This window comes from Rhinatrema bivittatum, chromosome 1 (genome assembly GCF_901001135.1).
Source record: "Rhinatrema bivittatum chromosome 1, aRhiBiv1.1, whole genome shotgun sequence".
Classification (NCBI taxonomy): domain Eukaryota; kingdom Metazoa; phylum Chordata; class Amphibia; order Gymnophiona; family Rhinatrematidae; genus Rhinatrema; species Rhinatrema bivittatum.
In genome coordinates this window covers 564,979,846-565,000,975 of record NC_042615.1, presented here as the reverse complement: position 1 = coordinate 565,000,975, position 21,130 = coordinate 564,979,846, and the positions used below count along the sequence as shown (strand labels likewise).

Here is a 21,130-nt window from a genome sequence, read left to right as displayed (position 1 = left end):
ACGACTCAACGTAGGGGTAAGCCACGTAACCAAAGGCAGCAAACACAGCAACCGACTACTGCAGTGAAATCAACACCATCTTTTTAGTAACCCAGCCACCACCACTACATCAAGCACCACCTGGCATAATTCATTCTTGCTTGGCAGCCTGGGAGAAAATAACAACTGATCAATGGGTTTTAGAGAGAGTACGACATGGCTATCAACTCCAATTTACCACAAAACCCATACTACCTCACTTTTCCACTCTGAAGAGTCAAAGCTTCCAACCACAACTGGGGGAAGAGATTGCTCTACTTCGCAAACAGCAGGCCATTCGAATTTTCCTGAAAACCCAAAAAGCGGGGTTTTATTCCCCATACTTCCTCATACCCCAAAAGTCGGGTGGCCTTCGCCCCATATTAGATCTGCGGGAATTGAACAAACTCCTGACCAAAGAGAAATTCAAGATGGTATCATTAAAATCGATCTTACCTCTGATTCAACCCAACGACTGGATGTGTTCCATCGATCTGAAGGATGCGTACACACACATTCCAATCCATCCATCCATCCTCTTGGCGTTACCTATGCTTTCGCTATGGACATCAACACTACCAGTACAAAGTTCTTCCCTTTGGACTATCGGCTGCACCCAGGGTTTTCACCAAATGCATGGTTGTGGTAGTGGCTCATCTCAGACAACAGGGTATGACCATCTTTCCATATCTGGACGATTGGCTAATAATAGCCTCGACCCCGGACATCTTATTCGATCACCTTCGGGTGATAGTGTTTACAGGAATTGGGGCTAGTGATCAACTTTCAAAAATCACATCTCCAACCAACACAGAGACTACATTTTATAGGAGTAGGTCTGGACACTGTTCACAACTGGGCATATCTCCCAACAGAACGAATAATACAAATACGTCAACTTCTCTACTCGTTGAACAACACTCAAAGACCGTCGGCGAGACAGATTTTGGTAGTCCTCGGCCACATGGCGGCGGCTATCTTCACAGTGCCCAACACCAGGCTACACATCAGACGCCTGCAATGGGGACTAAAACGTCAATGGAAACAACACTCACAACCGTTGACACAGAAGCTATCGTTGACTTCCGAGATAAAACAGGACATAACATGGTGGCTCCTACACTCCACCCTGTCCAAAGGAGCAGTATTCAGTCCTCCTCCTCACAATGCAGTCTTAACCACAGATGCGTCTCGCAAGGGATGGGGAGCACATCTCGAGATTTACGAAACACAAGGGTTATGGACAATCTCCGAGCAGACCCTGCAGATAAATTTATTAGAGCTCAGAGCAATTCAAAATGCGTTACAAGTGTTTCAAGATCACTTACAGGGCCACAGAGTCATGATCTACACAGTCAATCAAGTGGCAATGTTTTATATCAACAAGCAAGGAGGGTCCGGTTCATGGTCCCTTTGCAAGGAGACCTTGACAATCTTCAAACATGCTCACCAACATTGCATACATCTGCAAGCAACTTATCTACCAGGAGTAGCAAATACAAGAGCGGACAGGCTAAGTCGCATCTTTCATCCTCACAAATGGACACTCAATTCGGAGATAGCCCAAGGCATCTTCATGCAATGGGGGACGCCCACGATAGATCTCTTTGCAACAGAGATCAACGCTCAGGTTCCCAAATTCTGCTCGATACGACCAAGTCAGTTCAGGATCGCCCAGGATGCCTTCCTCATTCCCTGGACGACAGGCCTCCTGTATGCCTTTCCTCCCATACCACTCATAACAAGAACAATTCAAAAGTGCATAACAGACAAGGCTCAACTGATAATGATAGCTCCAGCCTGGCCAAGACAACCGTGGTACAGTTTCCTTCTCCGACTGTCCATCACGGATCCCATTCGATTACCAAATCGCCCAGATCTTCTCTTCCAAGATCAAGGAAAGCTTCTACACCCACTACACTCATCTCTCCATTTGACAGCATGGAGATTGAGAGGTTCCTTTTAAATGAACAGGGAGTTTCCACTTCGGCACAATCCATTTTGTTAGAATCCAGGAAACTCTCAACAAGGAAAAACTATAATTATAAATGGAAACGATACTCAACCTGGTGCACTTCTAATGGTGTACCACCATTAGACTGTTCACCTGAGTTACTCATGGATTATCTACGTACATTGTACATGGCTGGTCTTGCAACCTTATCCATTAGAGTTCATCTCAGTGCCATAGCAGCATATCACAGACCATTTAACAATATTCCTATTTCCAATCACCCCTTACTATCTCATTTCATCAAAGGGTTAACTCACCTTCGTCCTCCGATCTCCAAACCTCCAGTTCCATGGAACCTCAACATAGTTCTTAAACAGCTTATGCTTTTCCCGTTTGAGCCCATGGACTCAGCACATATTAAATACCTCAGATGGAAGGTAGTGTTACTGGTTGCAGTAACATCAGCACGACGAGTCAGTGAATTACAGGCCTTGGTCCATTCTCCGTATTTACAGTTCCATCACCAAAAAGTGGTTCTCTGAACTCACCCATCCTTCCTACCAAAAGTGGTTTCTCAATTCCATCTCAATCAGACCATAGAACTGCCCATCTTTTTCCCTAAACCTCATGCAAATGAAAGGGAAAAATTACTGTATACACTAGATTGCAAAAGGGCTTTAGCATACTACAAAGAAAGAACAAACTCGGACTCCCGTGTTTCTCAACTCTTTGTCTCTTTCGACCCGAAAGCGCCTGGACTACCGGTGACTAAATGCACCATCTCCAGCTGGTAAGCCAAGTGCATCAAGTTCTGTTACGACAAACAGAACCTAAAGCTACATTATGTTCCCAAGGCTCACCAAGTTAGAGCAGTGGCGGCCTCCTTGGCACACCTTAAACATGTATAACCCATTGACATTTGTAAGGCAGCTACATGCTTCGCTAATGTTTGCTCTGTTTCTTGAACCCTTTGCCGTCAGGATAAGAATGACCGACCAAATTACTGGTGTCCAATTAGGCAAATTGCATTTTAAATTGTTACTCTTTGCCGACGATACATTATTCACTTTGACCAATCCTGATGCTTCCCTAACAGGCGTAGTAACAGAAATGGAACACTTTGGAAGGGTGTTCGGTTTCAAAGTAAATTATGACAAATCAAAGTTGTTGAATCTTAACCTGACAACAACCGAGGTATCCACTATTAAAAGCAGGCATTCTTTTAGGTGGGCTAAACAGGCCCTTAATCCGAATTGGTACACAAATTTCAGCTTTATTTCAATTAAACTATGCCCCCACGTGGAGAAGCATAGGGTGGGATTTGGATAGGTGGCATAGAGAAAATCTTTCTGGTTAGGGCGTATTGCTGTTGTTGAGATGAACATTTTACCTCGTCTTTTCTCTACGCTACCCATTCACCTCTCCTCTGTGATATAACGGCAATGGCAAAGATTTTTGGGTTTATTTGGAAAAGACTGCCTCGAGTAGCTCAGGCGGTACTGTTTCATCCCAAGCTGAAAGGAGGATTGGGGATTCCTAATATCCTATGGTACTTTGCAGCCACCCAATTTAAGGCCCTGGTGGATATCCATAGAAAAACAGAACAGAAACAATGGGTATTATTAGAACAAACCCTAATGGGACAAATGCCTATCCAAGCCTTACCATGGCAAATCAAAGCCACTTGGCGGCCTATTTTTTATCTTCCCAGATCCCTGTATAATACCTTATGAAATTGAGCACAGTGGAAAACACACTTAGTAGGCAATTTCTCCTATTTTCAACTTTCACATTTATTTTACAACAGCACTTTTCCAGTGGTATGTCTTCATACACATTTGCACAGTGGAAAGACCAGGGTATTACCTGTATTGGGCATCTCATGGGGGGTGAAAGACCTCTTAACTATAAAGATGTCATGAATCGGTATGGTTTAGGCTCAAAGGGCTACCTGGCATATGCGCAGCTTTCTCATTTTTTAACTTCCCTTTTAAAGGCCAGATCACTACGTCTCTCTCTAGGTTCCTGTTCGAAAACTACTGTGATAATGCGGATAAATTACAAGGAATAATATAAAAAATTCATGGTCGTCTTAATGCCACCGCTCAGGAGAGCCATTGTCACATCCAAGCTTGGAATCAGGATTTAGGGGAGCTATTAAGCGAAGAAGGGTGGAATATTGTATTTGCCAGGACAGCCAAATGTTCTATTGCTGCTAATTTGCAGGAACAGTATTACAAGGTATTAGACTGGTGGCATCTAAAGCCGGTCAAGCTACCTAATATCTCCTCTTTTTCCTATTCGGACCTCTGTTTGCGAAATTGTGGTCATAAAGGCACTTATTATCATATTTGATGACAGTGCCCGAGTATAATCCCTCTGTGGACACAAGTTACACAGTGGGTTTTGCAAGTAATAGGGACGAGTGTGACTCTGGACCCTTGCATGGCACTGTTGATTATACCAGAGCCTGGGCTACATAAGCATTGTCAACTATTTTGCCTTCAGGTATTCTTGGCAGCACGGTGTGAGTTATATCCCAGAAGCTCTAAGTACCTGTGGTTATTCACCGCCTTCATGCTCATTATCATTTAGCTCATCTTACAGCCTTGAAAAATGACCATTTTAACTACCTTTCATAAAGTCTGGAGTCCGTTTACTAAGTGACTTGCGAATTCAACTTAGCTCCTTTAACTGCTTGGACCTGGCAGATCCATCAATTACGGCTTTGGAACAAAGCAGTTCTTAGATGTCACTCGCTTTGCTTCGCTCTTGTCTCTTGACTTCATTTAGATATGGTTTGGTCCCTATTAGACATGTTTTAGACATGTTTTTGTATCTTATTATTTTGTTACCTGTGGTCGTCTGTTCTGCATTAATTATATGTTTATCTGAAGCTGGTATATCTATTGTATTTTGCTCTCCTGATAAGTAGGAGCTATAGATAATAATTGTATGTTTTTTCTTTTATTTAGGCATTCTGATTCCTACTTTTCCTTGTTGAGTTTTATGTCACAGCAGTGAATAGTTTGCGGGGGGGGGGGAGAAATAAGATTTCAAAACTGTAATGGTTACTAATGTTGTTTTTATTACTCTAGTTATGCAATGTACAGTATTTGTACTTATTTGTTGTTCGTGACCAATAAAAACTTTCAAATAAAAAAAAAAAGGTTTGGATAAGTTCTTGGAGGAGAAGTCCAAGTTGACTTAGAAAATAGCCACTGCTATTACTAGCATCAGTAGCGTGGGATATACTTAGTTTTTGGGTACTTGCCAGGTACTTGTAGCCTGGATTGGCCACTGTTGGAAACAGGATGTTGGGCTTGATGGACCCTTGGTCTGACCCAGAATGGCAAGTTCTTATGTTCTTAGCCGCTTACCTTGGACCGGACATTGAACTTGCCTTGCCTACTGCCTGCCACGACCCTTGCCTAGACTCCTAATACACCTTTGCCTGCTGCCTACCTTGATCTCTGACCAACACTGACTATGTCTTTGCCTGCTGTGATCCCAGCTTGGTCTCTGACCACTCTCGCTCTTCTATTGGCTTGCAGCCTGCCACCTGGAAGAGAGCCATTTCGTGTTGCTCTCTCTTTACACTGGCCCAAGGGTCCACTCCATGCGATGTTATAGTTAATGAACTATCTGCAATTTAATGGGTTACAGGATCCGAGGCATCATGGTTTAGCCAGAGGAAGTTCCTGTCAAACAAATCTGATTTTTTTGATTGGGTGACTGGAGAATTGGATCAAGGAAGAGCGCTCAATGTGGTTTACTTGGATTTCAGCAAGGCTTTTGATATGGTTCTGCATAGAAGGCTCATAAATAAAATGAAATGCCTGGGAATGGGTCCCAGGGTGGTGGAACGGATTAAAAATTGGCTGACTGACAGACAGACGTCAGTGAGTAGTGGTAAATGGAACCTGTTCTGAAGAAAGAAGAATGATACGTGGAGTTCCTTAGCGATCAGTTTTGGGACCAGTTCTATTCAAGATGTTTGTGAGTGAGATTGCGGAGGGATTAGATGGTAAAATTTGTCTTTTTGCAGATGACACTTGTCATGTAACGCCACAGCGCCACCCCTGAATCCTGTACATTTAACCCTGTGGCCACCTGAAGGCTCTTGCCAAGCACTGCACTGGCCTACCTGTATATGTGCTTCTGCACTGGCAACCTGCCATCTGGGTTCCTGCTTGTCTCTGGGCAAGTTCCCCGCCTGCAAGTTATCTCCTGATAGTTTCTAGGGACACTGGGACCCCACTCAACCCGAGGGTCACACAGTTCCTAGAAAAACACCCACAGTCCAAATACACACCATACCAGGATTGTTAGTCAGTCAAAGACAGGCAGAGCTAACAAACTAATGTTTACTAAGAGAAAAAGGAGAACAGTGAACGGATAAAAGTTTTAAACTGCAACATAAACAGGTAAAACAACAAGGATTATATAGCAAATGTTAACTGAACAGTTTTTACTACTTAGCTTTGCATAGGGAGGTCAGGAAAAGGCTCTCCATAGGAGATGAACAGGGCCTCAGCACAGAGATATCTCCCTTTGTACTCTCAGCTGAGACTGGTGAGTTCCAGAGCCCTCAAGGCGAGTTCTCTGTCTCAAGGGCCAATCAGGTCACACAGTATTAAGTTATCTTTCTGGCCAAATGGCACTGCAGGGTGTTTGTTTTACATGCATTTAGGGCTTCTGGGATATGTATGCTGATCAAGCCATCTTCAGTCAAGGCAGCATACAAAGCTTCTGCTTGAACTACAGTACAGAGGTCAAACACCACCTGCAGGCCAGCACACAGAAAATGAACTCTATGGGGAAAAGTGTCACAGGGCAGAACAATCAAGCACAAAGCATGCAAAACCCCTGTTTCGCCACACCTCCCTCCTTTAAGAGACCCCAGACTAAGGCCTGTTTGGACCACTGATCAGGTCTCAGCAGTCTAGCATCCATGCAGTCCTGGCTCATCTTTCCTGGAGAGTCCTTCGGCATTGCTATGGTTCACTGCCCTTCTGGTGCTGTATGATGAAGTTGTACATCTGTAGGAACAAACTCCAATGAAATAGCTTTCCATTGTCTCCTGAGACTCTCTTAAGCTAGACCAATGGGTTGTGAAGTCTCATCCATTCAGACATGGTTGCAGCTTTTTAAGGGCTCTTACTAAGTCCAGGCATTCTTTCTCAGTAGTAGCATATGCAACCTCTTTATCCAGGAGCTTGCTGCTCAGATGAACAATGGGGTGTTCGTCCCCTTTATTGTCCACTTGATTGAGCACTGATCCAGTTCCATAAGTTGAGGCATCAGTCTATACCACAAATCTTTGATTATAGTCCAGTGTAGCAGGACTGGAGCAGTAGCTAATACAATCTTTAATGCATGAATGGCTGCTTCACACTGAAGACCAGGAAATGATTTGTGGTAGTTTCTTTTCAGTTCAGTCAGGGGATTGGCTATTGTACTATACTGGGGCACAAACTTTCTGCAGTACACTGCTGTGCCTAGGAAGGCCAGAGCTTGCTTTTTAGTTTGGGGAGTCGGCCAGTTTTGGATTGCTCCCACTCTGTCCTAAGTACTGAACTTCTGCCATTCCCACCTGACATTTGCTAGGCTTAATGGTCAGGCTGGCTTCCCAGATCCAGTCTAATACACCAGTTAGGGGGGTAAGATGGTCATCTTGTGTCTGACTGTACACAGCAATATCGTCAAGATAGGCCCTAGCATGTTCCTGAAGTCCATCTAGCAGCCGACACTGTGGGACAAGACCATGGATAGCTTTAAAAATCAATACCTGGAGCTTAAGTCAGACCCTTTAAAAGATAGGCAGCCAGTGCAGATTGATCAGAACTGGGGAGATGTGATCATGTATTGAGCCTCCTGAAATTAAATGGGCTGCTGAATTTTAGATAAGTTGTAAGGCCTTCATGGTGACCTTTAACAGGTCCAGAAAAAGAGAATTACAATAGTCCAAGGAGTTCAATACTAGCGACTAGTCTAATGCAGGTAAATGACTGAAACTTCAGCCATTAAGGACTATCTTTGTAATTCATGATGGGATTTTATTTTTAAATGTTAACACTGCAGTTTCATAAGAAATGCCTCATCCTTTCACTGAGTTCCTTTTGAATGCAACAGAAATGAAATTTCAAACATGCAGTAAATTGACTGCTCTGTGTCACTCCTGAGAATACCAAAGCAAGTTGAAGCCAGTTTTTTTTTTCCTTCACTGAATTTTTCTAGAATGTTAGTATCCTGCAGAGTTTATGAAGAAAATGGCAGAGGTGAAATTTCAAGCTTTAATACTTAATGTATAACTGACAATAAACAGGGTTTGAAAATTTGCTGTAGGACTTACCAAAACTAAAATGCACTTATAATGTACTCCTGCTGCACCTCCTCCACCCAAATATTATATTTTGGAGGGTGCAAATAGCAGAAGAATCCTCCTCCCCCGGAGGGGTAGGCAGATGTCAGCTATATATAGAGGATGCATTTCTTCCCTGGCAAGTGTATACCGACCTCCACTCTACTCTCTACTCTCATGCAGCCCTCTCTCTTCTTCCATGTCACCCAGGTGCAGTACTCTCTTTCTCCTCTTCTTCCCATTAATATCTTTTCCTCTTCCTCCATCCTCACTCTCTATTCCTTTCCCCACCCTGCTCCCTCTGCTTGCTGCGGATCTTTTATTGTTTTCCTAGACCCAGATTAGGACCTTAAACATGATCACATCCTCCTTCCAGGACCTCATTTGGAGCAAGTGTGCAGGTGGATGCTTCAAAACAGGAGCAAAAAATCATCATTTTAGAAGCTGGTCTGAGCAAACTGTTTCAAGTGTTTTTCTTTTCTTCTCTCTCCCCCACTTCAAAATAGTATATCCTTTTAATACTTCCTTCTTTATTCCTGGTAGGCAGAGAAGGTAGATGCAGCACTTCACAGCATGTTACTGAAACAGGAACCTCAAAGACAGCACTTGGCCTGCCTGGGCACCTGGGTCCTCTATCATAACCTTCGCATTATGATCCAGTATCTGCTTAGTGGTTTTGAACTGGAACTCTACAGCATGCACGAGTACTACTATATATACTGGTAAGGGAACATCCTCTATATTGAAAAGGATTAATAATGTCTGCATGGTTATTTTCCTTTATTCATTCAAGCAAACCTATACTCTCATACCTTTTATAGGGTCTGATTTAATAAGCTGTGCACTGAAATTCAGCACACAATTTAATGCATATGCTAAAAAAGATAATGTGCAGTAAGCTAATGGTACACTAATAGATCATGAATTAAAAAATAAAAGCACGCTAACCCAAAAAGTGCATTAAAAAAATGGTTAGCGCACATAGAAAGATGATTTATGCACAGAAACACTTGTTTACAAATCATATTTCTTTTTTTTGTCAGAATAATTTTTATTGGCAAAAACACAACCAACCAGCCTAGAACAAACTAAACAAAACCAAGCTCAGACAACTAGGAATTACAATACCGTATCAATCCCAGACAAGAGTAGCCGGATACAGCCAGCAGGTATATGCCTTCCCCAGCAATTCCTCATACCTACCCCTCCTCCCCCCACCCTCCGCCCGCCAACAGACATACCCATTCACACTTCAGTCACACCGCTCCACCCCTCCCCCCCTGAGCCCCACCCTGCCCCCCAGGGACCATAGATTGTACCCAATCATTAGTATACCCACTCTCCCGTAAACCAGCTTGAACAGACTCTGGCAACAGTAATACACATTTAGTCCAACACTCTCCATATATACGATCAGGTTTCCGATGTCCTTTCAAAAAATCCAAGCGCTCCATCTGCAGAATCAAAGCCATACGCTGAAACCACGCCACTGAAGAAGGGGCCGTCGTCGGTTCCGCCCATCCTGACAAGATAGTACGGCAGGCCAACAGAGTCGCAATTCGGCCAAACCGATCCTTAGAGGAGCCCACTTCTGCAGCACAAGCCTGCGGGCTGGACAACAGAAACTTCCCGGAGTGAGGTGGTAAGGTTCCAGTGCTCTGTGTAATCACTCCAAACACTGTAGACCAAAATGGTTGCAAACTAGGACAATGATACAGTCTATGAACCAATGTGCCCTCCTCTTGGGCACATTTAATACAAAGAGGAGAGTCAGTACTTCCCATCTTAAAGCGTCGCACATCGTCACAATAGATACTGTGAATAATGCGAAACTGTACTTCTCGCAACCCAATATCAGGAAGTTGACGATGCACCGCTGCAAAACAGAGCGTCAAATAAGTCGCTGAAATGGGTTCACCAAGAACAGCCGTCCATTTTGACGCCAAAAAGTCCAAGCGAGGTGTTATTTGCATTGTTCTGCCAAGCTTAGCCCATCCTTTCACAGTGTTGGCAAGACTAGCCGTCTCAAAGACTGTATTAGCAAAGGATGACTCCTGTCTCACCACCTCCGACGTCCAGTGAAATGAAGTCAAATAGTGGCGGGTTTGCAGGTAGGCAAAAAAATGATGAGACGATAAACGATAAGTGGTAGCCAGAGTAGCAAAGTCCAACAGTACACAAGTATCAGGATCATAGAAATGAACAGCATACATCACGCCATTATCAGCCCACTTATGAAATAGAGCCCCACAATCCCGGCCAGGTAAAAAGCCCACAATGCCGGTCAATGGTACCAGCAACGAGAGCACCCCCTCCACTCCCCCCCGTCGGCGCAACCACCGCCAGGCCGCAATACAAGGGGACAGCAAAACTCTGGGATAGACAAGCCGCCTACGTTCAGCCGCACTCGACTGAATAAGGCTCAGGGGCGACCAGGGAGCAGCCATGCCAGAGATCAACCCCCGCTCACAGTATTTATATTCCCCCGTGAGCCATTCTCCTATGAAGCGCAATTGGCATGCAGCATTATACATTCGAAAGTCTGGTAAACCATACCCCCCTTTGTCCCGGGGATAGGTCAGGGTCATATAACTAAGGCGGGCTCTCTTTCCCTTCCATAAAAAATGCTGTATAGCCGCTTGCACACCCTTAAGGTCCCGTTCCCGCAGCCAACAGGGAATCATAGACAACACATATAAAAGTTTTGGAGCTATGATCAGTTTGATAAGAGCGCAACGCCCAAAAAGGGACAAGGGGAGAGGGGCCCAAGCCTCCAACTGAAGGCGTACTCGATCCAAGAGGCTACTAACATTAAGCTCGTACAGGCGTTGTACATCCCTCGAAATCCAAATACCCAAATACTTCAACCTATCGGTCGCCCACCGAAAAGGGAAAGAGCCCACCCAGGAGGATTGCAGCCGGGGATTTAAGGCCAACGCCTCTGATTTCCCATAATTAATACGTAGACCCGCCGCGGCTCGGAATTGGTCAAATAGCGTGACAATCACGGGAACACTGGCTTGGGGCTTACCAACAAAAAGCAGGATATCATCGGCAAATAGTGCAGTGCGCAGGGACTGATGACCCACCCGCAACCCCCAAATCTGAGGCTCCTCCCTCAAACGTATGGCCAAGGGCTCCAACGCCAAAATAAAAAGCAGTGGGGAGAGGGGGCAGCCCTGACGGACCCCACAATGTAGAGCAAAGGAAGCAGTTACCGCCCCATTCAATAAAATGCTAGCGCAGGGGTTGCTATAGAGAGTCTCCACCCACTGTACAAAAGCCCCCTCAAATCCATACTGACGTAACGCCCAAAATAAGAAGTCCCAGGACAGTGAGTCGAAAGCTTTTTCAGCATCGAGACTCAATATCACCGCGTCCGCCCAGACAGAGTAACTAAGAGAGGCTATCAGGCGGCGCATATTGCGAACCCCCTGGCGGCCCTGAATGAAACCAGTCTGATCGTCATGGACGACAGTGGGAAGAATAACACTGAGCCGTGCGGCCAAAATGGCAGCAAGCAACTTAACATCAACCTACCTCCTCCGAATCCTTGCCGGGCTTGGCAAGGATTCGGAGGAGGTAGGTTGATGTTAAGTTGCTACCTCCTCCGAATCCTTGCCGGGCTTGGGGAGAACAACTATAACCGAATGATTCAGCTCAGGCGAGAGGGCCTTCACCTCTAATAAATTATTATAAAAAGCCGCAAGAGGAGCTAGCAATTGGAATTTTAATATTTTGTAATACTCGGAACCCAAGCCGTCTCGTCCCGCAGCCTTTCCCAGCTTAAGTCTGTGAATACCCATATGGACCTCTTGATCCGTAATAGGAGCATTGAGATCCCCCAGCTGAGCCACGGTCAGTCGAGGCCACTCAATAGACTGGAACAAAGTCTCCCTAACTGACGAATCACTGTGGCGCGCCGCATATAATTCTTGGTAAAATTCAAAAAACCGAGCCGAAATAGCCCCCGGAGACGTCTGGCGGACGCCTCGGCAATCCTTGATACCAACAATAGCCTGCCGTTGATTCCTGGGACGAACCAAGTGAGCCAGAAGCCGGCCAGCCCGGTTCCCATATTTATATAGTTGATATTGATAATATTTAAGAGATTTAGACGCCCGCTGGTGAAGCAGACCATTTAACATATCCCGAACCTGGTCAACCTGGCCCTTAGCATCCGGGGTCATATCAACCACATGACGCTGTTGCGCGGCTTTAAGAACTTGAGTGAGGCGGACGATTTCTGAATTCTGCTGCCGATTAATTTTGGCTACATACGCAATGATCTCCCCCCGCATTACAGCCTTCCCGGCCTCCCACAGGGTGGCCGCAGAGACATCCGGAGTGGAGTTATGTGTAACGTACTCCTTCCAACACCCCTGAAGGTGCGCAGTGAACTTCGTATCAAAATACAACTCGGGGCGCATGCGCCATGAAAATGGGGGCCTAACCCCTGGGTCACTCCGAAGCACTACAGAAACCGGGGCATGATCCGAAAGCGAACGGACACCTATGGTCGCCTCCTCCACCCTGGCGAACCATTTATCAGAAACAAGCAAATAGTCCAAACGCGAATAAACTTGGTGAGGATTAGAGTAAAAGGTAAAGTCAAGTTCGCCAGGATGGAGAACCCGCCACACGTCCAATAGTTGCAGCTCGTCGCACAAAAAGCCAACTCCCAAGGAACGGCCCCGCGCCTCAGCAGGTCTGGGCGGCTTACGATCTATCTGATTATCAGCTACAACATTGAGGTCACCCCCAACTACCAGGACATGGTCCAGAAACTCACTCAGCAACCCCACCAGGGACGAAAAAAACTCCTGGGAATATACATTGGGCCCATAAACATTACAAAAAGCAATTTTTTGGTGTCCCAAAACCCCAGCTGCAATCACAAAGCGACCTTCCTTACCATGACAGGTTTTAGTGAGGTGAAACGGCAGTTGCCTGTGGATAAGGATGGCTACACCCCTCTTTCGAGGCGTATAAGAAGAATAAATGCAGTGACCCACCCACTCGCGCTTAAGTTTACGATGTTCCTCATCGTTTAAATGCGTTTCCTGGAGGAAAACGACTTGGGAGTGCATACGATTAAACATGGTTAGTAACTTTTTCTGCTTTATCGGGGAGTGTATACCATCCACGTTCATGGAGGTAACTCTAACCTTCGCCATGTCGCTCTGCAACTCGCCTAAATGGCAGTAGAACCCAACCAGTGGGCTCCAACCACGTATTATAGCACCCCCCGTGGCCCCCCAGCCTAAACCACAGGGGTGGAAGAAATTGAACAGGAAAGCTTCGATACCTAGGTCCCTGTGCCGGTACCCCTCCGCCCCCCCCCCACCCCCCCTCCATCTACCAACCCAGTTATCCAACCCCCCATTCGCACCCACCACACACACCCATACACACATACCTACACATATACTTAACCGCTCAAGGAGGCACAGAGCCCTCACCCTCCCTATCCACAAGAAATGGGTGAAGGAAAACCCCCCTCCGTCCCGCTCCCCAACCCAGCGCCACCCCCCCCCCCCGCCTAGAAACAATAACAGATACAAACAAGGGAACGCACCCTCAGAACCAGTAGAATGAAACAAGACCACGCCCACCCGCCACCCAAGGGGTGAGACGGCCAGGGCCCAAACCACCAACAAAGGGCTGTAGAGTGTCAAAAAGAAAAATCCGTACAGTAAAAGTTATTTAAAGTCCCACACCGAACAAAACATGGTGGCAAGCAGTCTGTACGAACTCCATCACCCCCCCCCTTCCCAAAACAGGGGTGCACATAGGTAGGGGATCCAACTGTAAGCAAAGACTGAAGATGTAGCCAACCGGACACGCAACCTTCTCACTCCCCTGCATCTTGAGGCAACCCAGCAATGAAGCCATCCGCTTCCTCCTTAGTGTTAAAGAAGAGGACTTTGTTGTTGTGAAACACCCGGAGTTTGGCCGGGTACAGCAAGCCAAACTTTATCCCCCGCTTGTAAAGCTCCGAGCAGGCCGGTGTCATCAGTTTCCTCTTTGCTGCTGTGGCGGCAGAAAAATCATTAAATAATAATATCTTATGACCATTATAATCCACCGAATCCTTTTGCTTGAAGGCACGCAGCAGTTTGGTTTTGTGATCCCAATTTAAAATCCGGACCATCACCGGCCTGGGTCTGGCCGCCCCCTCCCGCAGGGGTCCGACCCGGTGGGCCCGCTCACATTGCAGCTCATTAGGAGGGATGCCCAGGCCTACCTGCGCAGGGAGCCACTTCTCCACCCAGTCCAAAAGCGCACTATCCTTCACCGATTCCGGGAGCCCCACAATTTTAAGATTGTTTCTGCGCCCACGATCCTCAAGATCCTCTATTTTATCTAGCAACTCCTGATGTCGGGAGCTCAAATCGGCCACGTGGCGCTCAGCCTCTGCCATCCGATCACCGAGGTCGGACAAAACGTGTTCCGCCTCATCCAGACGCTTGGATTGGCCCTCCACTGCCGCTTTAAGTTCTTCCATGGCAGATTGAATCCGGATCAGCCTCACATCCAAAGCAGCAGTCACGCTCTGAGAAATTTGCAGCAGAACGTCCTCCGACACCGTTTCCAAAACTTTCGCGCCGGAGGAGGGAGAAGGGGCCGTCGCCATCTTGGGGAAGCAAGGTCGTCGCACCACAGCCTTTCGTGCGCTTCTCTGCCGCATTCCCCGCGCCACCAATGCGCGATCCGGAGCCTCTGCAACCCTTCCCCAAATATCAGGCAAGCAACCGGCGGCGTTCCGCGCTGTTTTTTGGGGGATTTGACGCCGAGCTGGGGAGCGGGACCTCGGAGCACTAAATCCGTGCTGCCGGCGCCTCTACGTCATCGCCGGAAGTCACAAATCATATTTCTGAGCATAAAGTACTGGGTAGGTGGCAGCCCATTTGCATACTTCTCCAAGCTACCTCAGTAGTTGACTCAATACTTTCAGTCAATTTTACAAGGCAAGGCAGTGAAGATTCATTGCAAAAATGCCACAGAAGTGGCATATATAAACAAGCAGGGAGGAACTCGAAACATGGGGGATCTTGGAAGAGACAAATCATCTTTTCCATTGAGCGGAAGCCAATTTACAGCAGATACCAGCATTAAACATTTCTTGCAATGAAAATCGAGTGGCAGACTTCCTGAGCAGAAAGTCTAGACCCATGAGAATGGGAATTGAGCGACCAGGTTTTCCATCTGTTTGTCAACAGATGGATCATGCCTTAAATAGATCTGAAGGCATTTCACAAAATTTCAAAGTTATGACAGTTTTATTCCTGTCACAAAGAGACAGGCACCAAGGTCATAGATGCTTTAGTTCAACTATGGCCGAAAGTATGCCTTCTTTACATTTTTCCACTATGGCCTTTGATGATAGGCTGCAAGCTTCAAAAGGTGGAAAAGGAGAATGCAAATGCAATACTAGTCGTGCCGAACTGGCCATGGAGACATCCTGCATGAGACTAAATGCACAATTGAATCTTTATGGGTAGAAATCCCTTGTGTTTCGGGGAAGACTATAGTGATAGGAGTATACTACTGTCCACCTGGTCAAGATGGTGAGACTGATAGTGAAATGCTAAGAGAAATTAGGGAAGCTAACCAAATTGGTAGTGTGGTAATAATGGGAGACTTCAATTACCCCAATATTGACTGGGTGAATGTATCATCGGTACAAGCTAGAGTTATAAAGTTCCTGGATGGAATAAATGACATTTATGGAGCAATTGGAACCTAGAAGATGTGGTAGGCCTGATTGACAAACTGAAGAGTAGTAAATCACCTGGACCAGATGGTATACACCCCAGGGTTCTGAAGGAACTCAAAAATGAAATTTCAGACCTATTAGTAAAAATTTGTAACCTATCATTAAAATCAACCATTGTACCTGAAGACTGGAAGATAGCTAATGTAACCCCAATATTTAAAAAGGGCTCCAGGGGCGATCCGGGAAACTACAGACCAGTTAGCCTGACTTCAGTGCAAGAAAAATAGTGGAAAGTGTTCTAAGCATCAAAATCACAGAACATATAGAAAGACTTTAATGGAACAAAGTCAGCATGGCTTTACCCAAGGCAAGTCTTGCCTCACAAATGAGCTTCACTTTTTTGAAGGAGTTAATAAACATATAGATAAAGGTGAACCGGTAGATGTAGTGTACTTGGATTTTCAGAAGGCGTTTGATAAAGTTCCTCATGAGAGGCTTCTAGGAAAAGTAAAAAGTCATGGGATAGGTGGCGATATCCTTTCTTGGATTACAAACTGGCTAAAAGACAGGAAACAGAGAGTAGGATTAAATGGACAATTTTCTTAGTGGAAGGGAGTGGGAAGTGGAGTGCCTCAGGGATCTGTATTGGGACTTTTACTTTTCAATATATTTATAAATGATCTGGAAAGAATCAAATTTGCAGATGATACAAAATTATTCAGAGTAGTTAAATCACAAGCAGATTGTGATAAATTGCAGGAAGACCTTGTGAGACTGGAAAATTGGGCATCGAAATGGCAGATGAAATTTAATGTGAATAAGTGCAAGGTGATGCATATAGGGAAAAATAACCCATGCTATAATTACACAGTGTTAGATTCCATATTAGGTGCTACCACCCAAGAAAGAGATCTAGGTGTCATAGTGGATAACACATTGAAATCGTCGGTTCAGTGTGCTGCGGCAGTCAAAAAAGCAAACAGAATGTTGGGAATTATTAGGAAGGGAATGGTGAATAAAACAGAAAATGTCATAATGCCTTTGTATCACTCCATGGTGAGAACTCACCTTGAATATTGTGTACAATTCTGGTCGCCGCATCTCAAAAAAGATATAATTGCGATGGAGAAGTACAGAGGGGAATGGAACAGCTCCCCTATGAGGAAAGACTAAAGAGGTTAGGACTTTTCAGCTTGGAGAAGAGACAGCTGAGGTGGGATATGATAGAGGTGTTTAAAATCATGAGAGGTTTAGAACGGGAAGATGTGAATCGGTTATTTAGTCTTTCAGATAATAGAAAGACTAGGGGGCACTCCATGAAGTTAGCATGTGGCACATTTAAAACTAATTGGAGAAAGTTCTTTTTCACTCAACGCACAATTAAACTCTGGAATTTGTTGCCAGAGGATGTGGTTAGTTCAGTTAGTATAGCTGTGTTTAAAAAAGGATTGGAAAAGTTCTTGGAGGGAGAAATCCATTACCTGCTATTAATTAAGTTGACTTAGAAAATAGCCACTGCTATTTCTAGCAACGGTAATATGAAATAGACTTAGTTTTTGGGTACTTGCCAGTTTCTTATGGCCTGGATTGGCCACTGTTGGAAACAGGATGCTGGGCTTGATGGATCCTTGGTCTGACCCAGTTCTTATGGCATGTTCTTATGTTCTTATAAGACATGCTAAGCCTAAGTGTGGACGAACTGCTTCCCCTTCAGGATATGGACAACCTCCTCAGCCAGGGCCCAGTAGTGATGAAAAATCCAACTCCTTCTTGTCTTACAAGTTGGCTATTGAAAAGAAGCAATTAGTAAAAGACTACTCTCCTGCTATCATTTCTACTCTATTAAAATTAAAAAAAACCTCTGAACATCTTTATCTTATGCTTCAAAGTCTTCTGTAATGAAATTTCTGTTTCTCCATGGAAGGCACAAATACTGGACATGCTAGCCTTTTTACAAAGAGAAGTTAAAAAAGTGCTAGCACTTAGTTCTTTAAGTGTTCAGATAGCAGGTGCATTCCTAACTTCCCTAGATCTGAAGGAGGCCTATTTTCATATCTGATAAGGGAATACAGACAGAAATATCTTCATTTCTGTATAATGGGAAAGCATTATCGGTTCAGAGCCTTGAGGTTGTGGCAGCTTTTTGGAGAAGAGAGAGAATTATGGTACATCTTTATTTAGATGATTGGTTGAACAGAATCAAATCATATGCAGATAGCATAAAAGTAACAAGTCGAATGTTTGCAGTATGTACAGTCTAGATTGGATCACCAATTTTGCAAAAAATAACAATTTACAACCTTCCCAAGTGCTAGAACACTTGGGGCACAGTTTGATACTCAGGTAAGTTGCTTGTCCTTGACTCCAAAAAGAATTCTCAACATTCAGCCACAAGTAGAGAAATTTTCAAGCCAGCAAGCCCCAAAAGTCTGAGATTATCTCCAACTTCTAGGCTCTATGGCATCCATTCTGGATTTGGTTCCCTAGCCAAGGGCTCACATGAGACTGTTACAGTTAGCACTGTTGACAAGATTGAAACCCCAAACTCAGGGATACAAAGTTCTATTACCTCTATCAGATTCAGTAAGAGAAAGTTTAAGATCATGGTCAAGCACACTGAATTTGCAGAGTGGGATGTCTCTGGAATATCCTGGTTGGATATTAATAACAGATGCCAGTCTGAGAGGTTGGGATGCCCATTGGCAAGATCAGAACATGCAGGGGTTTTGGACAGAACAAGAGAGTACATGATTTATTAATCAGATAGGGGCATATTTTCAAAGGGTTACGCGCGTAACCCCGAAAACCTGCTCCTGCGCACGCCGAGCCCCAGGACGTGTGTATGTCCCGGGGCTTTGAAAAATGGGCGGGAAGGGGCGGGGTGCCGGTTCGGGGGGCGGTCCCGAGTCCTTTGGCACAGTGGTCGTGCTGGGGGATGTTGCACCGGCAGCCGGCCGGTGCGCGCAAGTTACGCCAGAGGCAGGCGTAACTCCTGAAATAAAGGCTGGGGGGTGGGTTAGATTTGGGTAAGGGAGGGGAAGGTGGGGGGAGCGTAGGGAACAGGGAAAGCCATCGGGGTCCCCTAGGGCTCTGCGCGTGCAAGGTGCACAAATGTGCAACCCCTTGCGTGCGCCGACCCCAGATTTTATAACATGCGCGCACATGTTATAAAATTGGGCGTACATTTGTGTGCGCCGGGTAGCGCGCACAGGTTATAAAATCTGCCCCTTAGTGACAAGGGCAGTAAGGCTAGCATTATGCTATTTTCATTCATTAGTCAAAGAGAGAGCAGTGGGAGTTCTGAGCAACAATGCTGTAGCATATGTGAACAAACAAGGCGGTAGTCAGGGCACAGCTCAAGAAACAATCTATTTTCTGGGCTGGAGAAGAATCTGATTCAATTATTTGCATTATACATAGCGGGTCAAGACAATGTGCAGGTGGATTTCCTAAGCGGTGCAATAGATCCTGGCGAGCAGGCTTATCAGCAGATAGTATAGCAATAGGGGGAGCATCAGATGAACTTAATAGTATCCCGCAAAAGCAGGAAAGTAGGAAGATTTATTTTTATAAACCATTTTTATTATATTTTTAACTTAATAAACATACAAAAAAAGTGTCTCTACATCAGTTGTAGCAAGCATACAATACAGGATCAAGGATACAGACCAGACAAACGTCACCTGGCTGACAATATAAAGAATTCTCACAGGACAAGCAGGATGGTTGTCCTCACAAATGGGTGACATCGAGGATGGAGCCCACCACGGAAAACTTCTGTCAAAGTTTAAACAGAACTTTGACTGGCCCCTACTGGGCATGCCCAGCAAGGCACTGACCCTGCAGCCAGCAGGGGTCTCCCTTCAGTCTTCTTTTTTCCGCGCAGCAGTTGCCACGCGGTGAAAGGAGCTCTCTTACCACGTTCCTGACAGGAATTCGGTTTTTTTCTTTCCGAAGAAAATTTGCCCCTCAGGGGTCTCCCTTCGACAAATTTTTGTCACCTCCGCGAAAGCCGGTAAGTTTTTTTGCCGATTTTCATCGACTGCCGTCGATTTTGGCCCTAGAGGCCTGTTGGCACTTACCAATCCCGCGGCTAAATTTGGCCCTAGGCCATGGCGACGGGGGTTCCGTCGTTGTCCGGATTGCACCCGGACTATGTCAATCACAGATCCCCATCGGGTCTGTGTTCTATGTTTGGGAAGTGAGCATGATGTCCTGACTTGCACTAAATGTGCCCTAATGACACCTAAGGGTCGTAAAGCCAGGATGGAGAAGATGGGGCTCCTCTTCCATGCACCCACCCCAACGCCATCGATAGCATCGACGTCATCGGAACCGGCACCGTCGAAGTTGCACCACCATCGTCAACCCTCCGGTGACCGTCCTCCACCGATGACTTCTCGGCCGTCGACTCCTGTCCCCTCCCCGGATGGGCGAGGAGATCGGAAGGATAAGCATCGCCATCGACGGCACAAGTCTCGGCCCGTCGAGGATCCACAACCATCGACCTCTGAACAGGCCGAGCCACCGACGAAAAAGCCTCGGTCAGACCTGGCACCGTCCACGTCTCGTTCGCAGGCACCGAGGAAACCCTCACCCTCCCGGGGTGCGGGGGCCGTGATCCCACCGGTTACGGTGGTACTTCCGGCCCTGCCTCAGCCTCCCTCTCCCGTCGAGCCGGGTATGGTTACCCCTGGTCTCCGGGCAGAACTGGACCGGCTGGTCCAGGAGGCCATCGAGAATGCGATGCGAAGATTCCAGCCTCCACCGGCACCGCCTCCGGCACCGATTCCGGCACCGCCTCAGGCACCGACCTCAGCACCGACTCTGCCACCGAGGAGGGAACCGACCACCGAGCCTCTAGTGGAAGCGTTGGCACCGATACTACATCGTATGGAGGCACTCATGCGCGCCCTTCCATCGGTGATTCCAGTAGCACCGACTACACCATCATCTCCGGAAGGACATTCATCGACAGGAGAAACACCGTTCCGGATTCCCCCGTCCGGTGTCGTTCCATCGGTGCCTTCACATACCTTTCCACCGATTTATCCTTCGGCTCCATCGATTCCAA

General features: G+C 46.1%; 1 protein-coding gene across 5 annotated transcripts in view; it reads left to right on the top strand.

Annotated features, from left to right (window-relative positions):
* NAA35 (N(alpha)-acetyltransferase 35, NatC auxiliary subunit) overlaps positions 1-21,130 on the top strand; it is a 257,112-nt gene that overhangs the window by 154,388 nt on the left and 81,594 nt on the right. For all 5 annotated transcript variants that reach the window (XR_003858821.1, XM_029617219.1, XM_029617227.1 and 2 more), the window contains one exon: positions 8,880-9,058. Coding sequence is in view for 4 of the 5 variants with exons in the window: in XM_029617219.1 (XP_029473079.1) it covers positions 8,880-9,058 (179 nt within the window). In the remaining variant the exon portion in view is untranslated. The remainder of the gene's footprint in view (positions 1-8,879; positions 9,059-21,130) is intronic.